The 10,463-nt window shown below is 45.3% G+C and overlaps 1 protein-coding gene across 1 annotated transcript in view; it reads right to left on the minus strand.

Moving 5' to 3' along the window:
* The window catches only part of LOC139229947 (DDRGK domain-containing protein 1), a 132,394-nt gene extending 123,570 nt beyond the window's left edge, over window positions 1–8,824 (minus strand). The window contains exon 1 of the mRNA XM_070861609.1: window positions 8,690–8,824. Within this exon, the coding sequence (XP_070717710.1) occupies window positions 8,690–8,777 (88 nt within the window). The 5' untranslated portion in view covers window positions 8,778–8,824. The remainder of the gene's footprint in view (window positions 1–8,689) is intronic.
* Window positions 8,825–10,463: the final 1,639 nt, after the last annotated feature.

Here is a 10,463-nt window from a genome sequence, read left to right on the forward strand (position 1 = left end):
CAGTAAGATATCAATCAACTGATCAGGTGGGCAAAATAGTGGCAAATGGAATTTAATCCGGAGAAGTGTGAGGTAATGCATTTGGGGAGGGCTAACAAGGAAAGGGAATACACATTAAATGGTAGGACACTGAAGTGTAGAGGAACAAATGGATCTTGGAGTGCATGTCCACAGATCCCTGAAAGTAGCAGTCCAGGAAGATAAGTTGGTTAAGAAGGGTTATGGAATGCTTGCCTTTATTAGCCGAGGCATACAAGGATGTGATTGCACTGGAGAGGGTACAGAGATTTACGAGGATGTTGCCGGGAGTGGAGGATCTTAGCTATGAGGACAGATTGGATAGGCTGTTTTTCTTGGAACAGAAGAGGCGGAGGGGAGACCTCATTGAGGTGTATAAATTATGAGGGGCCTAGATATAGTGGATAGAAAGTGTCTATTTCCCTTAGCAAAGCTTTCAATAACCAGGGGGCATAAATGTAAAGTAATTGGTAGAAGGTTTAGAGGGGATTTGAAGGGAAATTTCTTCCCCCAGAGGATTGTGGGGGTCTGGAACTCACTGCCTGAAAGGGTGATAGAGGCAGAAACTGCAGTACAGAGGAACCTGGGGTCCTTGTGCATGAAACACAAAAAGTTAGTATGCAGGTACAGCAAGTAATCAGGAAGGCAAATGGAATATTGGCCTTTATTGCAAGGGGGATAGAATATAAAAGCAGAGAAGTCCTGCTACAACTGTACAGGGTATTGATGAGGCCATACCTAGAGTACTGCATACAGTTTTGGTCTCCGTATTTAAGGAAGGATATACTTGCATTGAAGGCTGTTGAGAGAGGGTTCACTAGGTTGATTCCAGAGATGAGGGGATTGACTTATGGAGAAAGGTTGAGTAGGTTGTGCCTATACTCATTGGAGTTCAGAAGAATGAGAGGTGATCTTATCGAAACATATAAGATAATGAGGGGTCTCGACAAGGTGGATGCACAGAGGATATTTCCACTCATTGGGGAAACTAAAACTAGGGGACATAGTCTCAGAATAAGGGGCTGCCCATTTAAAACTGAGATGAGGAGAAATTTCTTCTCTCAGAGGGTTGTGGGTCTATGGAATTCTCTGCCCCAGAGAGCTGTGGAGGCTGGGTCATTGAATATATTTAAGGCGGAGATAGACAGATTTTTGAGCAATAAGGGAATAAAGGGTTATGAGGAGCGAGCAGGGAAGTGAAGCTGAGTCCCTGATCAGATCAGCCATGATTTTATTACATGAGGGGCCAAATAGCCGACTCCTGCTCATAGTTCTTATGAAACCCTCACCGCATTTAAAAAGTACTTGGATGTGCACTTGAAGTGCTGTAACCTGCAGGGCTATGGATCTAAAGCTGAAAAGTGGGTTTAGGCTGGATAGCCTCTTGTTGGCCGGCGCGGACACGATGGGCCTAAATGGCCTCCTTCTGTGTTGTAAATTTCTATGATTCTATAACTCTATGGCAGTTGCAATTTAATGCAGATTCGTGTGAAGTCATGCACTTTGGGAGAAACAACACAGAGAGACAATATAATCTAAATGGCACTATTTTGACAGGGGTGGAAGAACAGAGGGACCTGGGGGTGCATATTCACAATCCTTGAAGGTGCCAGGGCAAGTTGATAAGGTGGTTCAGTATGGGATACTTGGCTGTGTAAACAGGAATACAAAAACAAGGAAGTCATGCTAAACCATTACAAATCACTAGTTAGGCCTCCGCTGTAGTGTTCTGTATAATTCTGGGTACCACACTACAGGAAGGATATTAAGGCTTTAGAGAGGGTACAGAGGTTTACCAGGATAATCCCAGGGTTGAGGAAATTCAGTTATGTGGAGATATTAGGGAAGCCTGGATTGTTCTCCTTGGAGCGGAGAAGGTTACGGGTGGACCCAATAGAAGTATTCCAAATTATGAGGGGTTTTGATAGAGCAAGTAGCGAGAAGCTGTTTCCTAAGGCTAGCGGGTCTGTAACCAGCGGTCATAGATTTACTGGAGGGGAAATGAGGAGCAATGTTTTCACACTGAAAGTTGTTATGATGAGGAAAGCACTAGCTGAAAGGGTGGTGGAAGCAGATTCCAGAGGAAGTTTCAAAAATAACTGGACATGTACTTTAAGGACTAATTTGCAGGATTATGGGAAGAAGCTGGGGTGTGGGACTAAATTGGACAACTCTTTCAAAAGAGCCAGCACAGACACAACGAACCAAATAGCCTCCTTCTGTGCAGAGGTACACTGGGGTAACATCATAGGGCCCGAAATTGGTCCGCCCATTTCTTGCTGATATGTCATTTCACACCACCGAGACCAAAGAGGACAAAATTGGTGAAATTTTTTTCGGCAGTATGTCAGTGGTCTGCATCGGGCAGTATGTGATGATGTATATTAGTAATCGATCCAGATCGACACTCTGTTCGATGGGCAGTGCGGCACGGAACTGCACATGCGCAAAAAAAAGTTCCCTTTTTTTTTTAATACACATGTTTTATACAAGCAGGGGTCGGGGGTCAGGGGTCACCCGCGCATGCGCAGTGAGTTGAGGGGGGGGGAGGAAGAGAGAGAGAGAGAGAGAGAGAAGGAGCAACAAGGTAGTTGATGGGTAGTGTGTTTAAAAATAGATAGCACAGTGCAAAAAAATTGGTAGCAACTAATAATTCTTCACTTTGAAGACGAGATATTTTAACAAGCCAAAATTAATATCAATAAAAAAATTATACCAATGTTAAAGAAGACATCAAAGCGCAGGAACATCAAGAATGAGAGGTTGAGGGCGCTTGCCTTCGATGAAGAAGTGTTACCTACCGTTCTGGAATACATAACAGAGAGGCACTCCGAGCTAACCCAAGGGTGGGCGTGGAAAGCCCCCCCCCACCTCCAAAAGGAGTACAACTGAATTTGGGACAAGATCGGGGAGGCCTCTAAAAGATACGCACCGGGGAAAGGTGCCATAAGAGGTGGAACGACCTGGTGAGGGTCACAAGGGTAAGTAATGATTTTATTTATGCATTCCCCACATGTGCAATGTACCATGTAAATGTAGGTTCCTTGTCACACGGATGATGTTATTTATCTTAAGTTTATGGCGATGTAGTCGTGTTTTTCAGGCAATGACAAGCGGATCAACGCAGAGTTTTTAATGTGTGTGTGTGTGTGTGTGTGTGTGTGTGTGTGTGTGTGTCATGTTAAATGGATTAAAGATTTATACTTTGATTTACTTTACTTTCTGCAGAAGCAGACATCTGCAATAGCAGCCGATCAGCGGCGCACAGTGGGAGGACCCACAAACCAGGAGCCGCTTACTGACAGAGATCCGTGCCCTGTCCCTGGTTGGGGATAGTAACCGTGCCACCGGCATTGGAGCTGACCCACTCACACAAGATGTTAAGTTGAATAAAATGCAGTCTGTGATGCGGTCCTCTCAGGTCATGTAATGTAACTGTAATGTTGGCCTGATGTAACGTAATGTTAGTTTATTGCACTGTAATGTTGGCCTCATGTGATGTACTGCAATGTTGGGGGCATGTAACGCAATGCATATATGTATTGTCGGTCTGTGATATGTAATGCAGTACTGCAGCAGTGGTGGACATTTAAGTAAGACTGCGATAAGTCACTGTACTATGTACTAATGTAACCCTCACCCCTCCCCTGGTGCCAAGCTTTTTAAAATGTTGTTTTGTACTTTCAGACTCGGTGATTCAGACCACAGCGACACAGATGACAGACCCACTGCCTCCATCTGTGTCGCCACCCAGCCTTCTCCTGACGAGGAAGACGAAGAGGAAGAGGAACAGGAAGAGCCGCTGATCCGGCAGCCAGTGGAGGTGGAGCTGGGGTTGGAGACAGAGGAGGATACAGCAGCTCCATGTGGACAGCTGGAACATCCTCCACCATGGAGTCTTTATTCAGGGGATTTCCCCATGGGTCCTCTGAGTCTGTCGGACCAAGCCGTGCGCAGCAAGGCACCCCCAGTGTTGCAGCACCTTTGCTGCAGCGACGGAGGTTGGTGCAGGAAAGGTCGGTTGCTGCACAACAGATAGGCGCGAACCAGGACATGGTGCGTCTGGCACAGGCCAGCATCAACATAGGTCGAGAGCTGCTCAAGGCCATGACAACAATAGCTCCTTACATCGCGGCTCTATCAGAGCGGCAGTCGGAGGAAAGGTTGCGTATGATCACTGTGACGGAGCGAACCGCTGACGCCGTCGAAGCCATGCGGCAATCAACGGGATCGGAACATGGCGCGGAACCCCCCCACCCCCATGCCATAGTAGTCAGGTCGACAGCATCCAAGGGTGGGGAGCTGACATCATCTTCCAGCTCTGAAGCCTCGCCTTCCACATCGCAAGCTTTTCCTGAGGCCCCAGTTATTGCGCCTGCAATGTCTCACCCCCACCCCCCAACAACAGCAACGGCACTTGGAGTGCGGTGCTGGACGCCGGCTTGGTATCAACACAGGGAGGTCCATGCCCATGGGCACTGGGAAAGGGAAGGGCGGGTGTAAGAAAGTCCCAGGGGTGGTGTACCACACAGCCGTGGAAGGAGCAGAGAGCGTGGATGAGGAAAGTAAAGGTTTTTTTTTGTTGTAATTGAAGCAAAGTTTATTAAAGTTGTAACATTTTTGTTAAAGTTGGTATTAAAGTTGTTAACGTTTTGTTAAAAGTTTTTATTAAAGTTGTTATAGTTGTTTTATACTTATAAGTTTTATAAAGTTTTGAAATTGTATATTTTTTCAATTTTTACATAAACGTTTGAATTGAATTTAAGCACTCTTGTACAGTGTCAAACCTTTGAGGTAACAACAGTCATGCTGAATAAACTTCCTCACATCTGATTCCTCCATTAGATAGGTTGTCAGCAATAGGCTGAGATAATACAGGCCTCATTCTTCTCCACAATATTTTTCGATCGAAAAAAAATAAATAAAATGCCTTTCTATCTTAATAATTTACTTAGTAATAGTAAATATATGCCTTTTCCAATCAAAATCGCACTCTAAAATCACTGTTCACCTCAGAGATAGAGGTGCTGCTTTGGCTGACAGTTCCCGATTTCCAAAATGGCGGCTCCGTGCACTCCGCCCATTCCCGTCCAATTAACATCGCGTAAAACCACCTTTTCCAGGATGGTATATGTCGGTGGTATGCAACGAAAATCATACTTTTTGGGCGGTATGCGGGCGGTCCTGCACGACGGACGGTGTGCATACCGCTCGACGGTATGTCAATGATATATATACCATATATGGTATGTAGGTGTTTTTTGACCGAAATCACTTTTTTGGGTGGTATGTGGGCGGTATGTCGGCCACTCAGACTCTAGCAACTTAAAAGTCGACAGGAAGCCGGCACAACCTGGCAAGGACAGGAATCGTGGGAGGGGGTATTTTGTGACGGCGCGAACATGGACAACATGTTATTTGGTAGATTATTAAAAGAATGTTAGAAGTTCTACTAACAACACATTGTTAAGAATACTGTTCCATTTTAAAAAGTTTACAAAAGTAGGTAGGCACAACAGCAGGGAATAATCAAGGATCAGAAATGAAAATTGCACTTTTAAAAAATTGATCCTTGGCACTGTATATTATTTGAAATTTCACTTAACTGATACTACTGAAATTGAACGGATACTTAGGTCCTGTATGTGGTCAATGATATATTCAGGCAGGAATGGCTCAGCGCAGGACTTTATCACAGTATGCCTCTGATTCAAGGGCACTCCTCTGTAATGTGCTCAAGCGACATATACAGCATGGAGAGATAATACACTACAATTATACATTTATGTAGCAATTTTCATATGAAAGAACATCTCATGGTGACTTACAAGAACAGCATTGGGCATTAAGGAGCATGTGCTACATGGGGTATCTATGCGAGACTCCCTCCCATGCATTAAATTAGACAAGTCATTTTGTTGTGTTTTGGAATCTCATTAAAAAGTACACTAGCAAAGAAACTTGTTCCTAATTCATCCATGCATTTATAATATCCTGCATCATCTTAACCCAGTAGTGAAGAACCTTGGGTTTTAATTCAAACTAAGCACATGATTAGAGTTTGATTTCAGACCATTGTGGGAGCGCCATCACCACAAGGATTGCAGCAGTTCAAGTTGAAGTTGAAGGCTCACCACTCAGGGCAAATAGGGAATGGCAATAAATGTAGCCTTGTCGGCAATACCGACATCCCAAGAATAAATAAACTAAATTCATCTGACTGGGTTATTCAGATACACACAGTCCATGACAAAACTATTGCCGTGTACAGGTGATGTTAAATTAGCTTTTGTTTTTAATTACCCTCTGGTACATTCCAGTCACAAGCTGATAGAAACATAGAAAATAGATGCAGGAGTAGGCCATTCAATAAGATCATTGCTGATCATTCACCTCAGTACCCCTTTCCTGCTTTGTCTCCATACCCCTTGATCACTTTAGCCATAAGGGCCATATCCAACTCCCTCTTGAATATATCCAATGAACTGGCATCAACAACTCTCTGCGGTAGGGAATTCCACAGGTTAACAACTCTCTGAATGAAGAAGTTTCTCCTCATCTCAGTCCTAAATAGCTTACCCCTTATCCTTAGACTGTGTCCCCTGGTTCTGAACTTCCCCAACATCGGGAACATTCTTCCTGCATCTAACCTGTCCAGTCCCGTCAGAATTTTATATGTTCCTATGAGACCCCCTCTCATTCTTCTGAACTCCAGTGAAAACAGGCCCAGTCGATCCAGTTTCTCCTCATGTCTGTCCTGCCATCTCGGGAATCAGTCTGGTGAACCTTCGCTACACTCCCTCAATAGCAAGAACGTCCTTCCTCAGATTAGGAGATCAAAACTGAACATAATATTCCAGGTGAGGCCTCACCAAGGCCCTGTACAATTGTAGTAAGACCTCCCTGCTCCTATACTCAAATCCCCTAGCTATGAAGACCAACATACCATTTGCCTTCTTCACCGCCTGCTGTACCTACATGCCAACTTTCAATGACTGATGTACCATGACACCCAGGTATCGTTGCACCTCGATGAGAGGGGGCAGGTAGGTTCCCAGGCTATTTCTACTCCAATACTCCAACTGCAAGGAGTTGCACAAACATCTCAGATGAGCCTCTTTTGAGATTTCCCTTCTGCCCTTTCTGTAGAAACCCATAATGTCCACTGTGTTTACTCCAACTGCCCAGGCCTTGGACCACCTACCATCAAGGGCGCTACCCAGCGCCGAGCCTACGGCCAACAACACGCCCATACAGTAGTGCCTAGTCTCCAGTCGTCTTGGACCCCCTTGCCACTGGACCAAGACCTTGCTCAGCTAAGACTGTGTGGTAGCCAGTGTGCAACGTCCACCCCAAGTTAAAAGAACTCACACCCAGGCATCTTCCAGTCCTCCAACATGAAGTTCGGGACCTATACTGTACAGCCACCTAAGAACTCATGTTCAGAGTGGAAGCAAGTCTTCCTCGATTCTGAGGGACTGCCTATGATGATGAGCAAGATGAACATAGTAAATAGGACTTCAATCGAGGGTTAGTTTAAAGAGCATGATTTAGAAAAAAAACATGTTTGCCAGCTAAGGGCAGGGAAGTGGAGTTGAGGCCTAGATCAGATCAGCCATGATTTTATTGAATGGCTGAGCAGGCTCAAGGGGCCAAATGGCCTACTCCTGCTCCTATTTCTGATGTTCCTATGTAATGTTATTTTATGAATGAAAAGACTTTCATAAGTTCTTTTTATTCTAAATGGGACTCATGTTCACATCTTGCTCTTAATGTTAAAATTGAACAGTCCAGTTGGTGCATCAGTAGCACGTATAATTCCTTTTCCCCTTTAGTCAGGTGAGAACAGAATCAGACTCAACTCTGACTTTTCCCTTCTCAATGCACACACTGAGTCAAGTAACTACTGACACCCACAGTTGAAAAATAGCCACTTGAGCAGAGTGCTGAGGGCACACATGGTAGGAGCCAGCATCTTCAGGAAGTCAGAGAATCATAGATTACAAAGGATAAACGGCCCAGAGACAGGCTATTCAGCTCCAACCAGTTATGCCAGCGTTTATGCCCCAATCGAGGCTCCTTCAGTCTTTCCTCATCCAACTATCAGCATAACCCTCTATTCCTTTTCCCCCTCATATGCTTGTGTTGCCTCCCCTTAAATGCATCTATACTATTTGCCTCAACCACTCCCTGCAATAGTGAGTTCCACATTCTCACCACTCTCTGGTTAAAGACATTTCTCCTGAATTCCCAATTTGATTGCTTGGTGACTGTCTTATATTGAATGGGTGAAGATGTTGGCTCCTACCATGGGTGCAAAAGAGGAACTTATTTTCTTTTTAATCCCAATTGGAGATGACAAGGCCATTCAGCCCACTAGCCTGTTGCACTAGTGCACCGAATGGTGAGATTGAGTTCATCGACGGACTGACAACAGGACTGACCAATCACTGGCTGCAACACCGACGACTCAGAGGCCAGTTAACCAATCAAATAGGCGGGGAGGGGAAGGGGCGGGGCTTCCGGCGGCTGGAAGTCAGTCAGGGCGAGAGTATGAGCGCCCACTCCTGTCGGGTGAGGAGGCCGACAGCCGGCCGCCGGCGGCTCTGTACACCAGTCCCACTCCGCGTACCCGCTTTAACACAAGACCGTTGTTAGTCAGGGCTCATACCTTTGTGCACCTCACGCCTTGCTCTCGTCACAAAAAGGATCAGAATCACTATGATGACAGCGGCCAGCAGGTACAGGACGGGATCCATGTTTACGTTGCCTTGTCTCCGCCCCCCCCTGATGTCGTCACCACCTCCGCCGACCGTTACCAATGCCTCCCCCGCCCGCCATAAATAGAGGGGAGCAGGGGTGCGCCTGCAGAAGCCAAGTGTTTGCAAATTAGCCTTACACATTGTAAGAACCTCACCCGTTTCTCATTATGTATTAGAAAAGCGTATTCTATGCTTACAATTTTCTTTCGGTGTTCCTTCTAACAAGGAACTTTTAAACAAAAATCAAATATCCCCCTCCAACCCGACATGAGCCAGCCTTCAGGTTCACACCGCAGGCAGCGCTACGGAGTTTGCGCAGAGACCCCAGTGCTGCTCGCAGCGCCTTCGTGCGGCTGGGAGGATGAACTCACAGCAGGGGCCAATGCAGCTAAGATAGAAATATGTTTTTTATATATTTATTTCTATATTTTATATATATTTATGAGACAAAATTATATCAGCTTAGACCAGTTTTTGGTGAATGTCCACTGTAACAGAATCAGGGGAAGTCATAACGGGGAACAAAGAAATGACAGACCAATTGAACAAGTATTTTGGTTCGGTATTTACTGAGGAGGACACTAACAACCTTCCAGATATAAAAGGGGTCTAGTAAGGAGGAGGAACTGATGGAAATCCTTATTAGTCGGGAAATTGTGTTGGGGAAATTAATGGGATTGAAGGCCGATAAATCCCCCGGGCCTGATGGACTGCATCCCAGAGTACTTAAGGAGGTGGCCTTGGAAATAGCGGATGCATTGACAGTCATTTTCCAACATTCCATTGACTCTGGATCAGTTCCTATCGAGTGGAGGGTAGCCAATGTAACCCCACTTTTTAAAAAAGGAGGGAGAGAGAAAACAGGGAATTATAGACCGGTCAGCCTGACCTCAGTAGTGGGTAAAATGATGGAATCAATTATTAAGGATGTCATAGCAGCGCATTTGGAAACATGATAGGTCCAAGTCAGCATGGATTTGTGAAAGGGAAATCATGCTTGACAAATCTTCTGGAATTTTTTGAGGATGTTTCCAGTTAAGTGGACAAGGGAGAACCAGTTGATGTGGTATATTTGGACTTTCAGAATGCTTTCGACAAGGTCCCACACAAGAGATTAATGTGCAAAGTTAAAGCACATGGGATTGGGGGTAGTGTGCTAACATGGATTGAGAAATGGTTGTCAGACAGGAAGCAAAGAGTAGGAGTAAATGGGTACTTTTCAGAATGGCAGGCGGTGAGTAGTGGGGTACCGCAAGGTTCTGTGCTGGGGCCCCAGCTGTTTACACTGTACATTAATGATTTAGACGAGGGGATTAAATGTAGTATCTCCAAATTTGCGGATGACACTAAGTTGGGTGGCAGTTTGAGCTGCGAGGAGGATGCTATGAGGCTGCAGAGTGACTTGGATAGGTTAGGTGAGTGGGCAAATGCATGGCAGATGAAGTATAATGTGGATAAATGTGAGGTTATCCACTTTGGTGGTAAAAACAGAGAGACAGACTATTATCTGAATGGTGACAGATTAGGAAAAGGGGAGGTGCAACGAGACCTGGGTGTCATGGTACATCAGTCATTGAAGATTGGCATGCAGGCACAGCAGGCGGTTAAGAAAGCAAATGGCATGTTGGCCTTCATAGCGAGGGGATTTGAGTACAGGGGCAGGGAGGTGTTGCTACAGTTGTA

The sequence above is a fragment of the Pristiophorus japonicus genome, chromosome 2 (assembly GCF_044704955.1).
Source record: "Pristiophorus japonicus isolate sPriJap1 chromosome 2, sPriJap1.hap1, whole genome shotgun sequence".
In the NCBI taxonomy this organism is placed as follows: Eukaryota; Metazoa; Chordata; class Chondrichthyes; family Pristiophoridae; genus Pristiophorus; species Pristiophorus japonicus.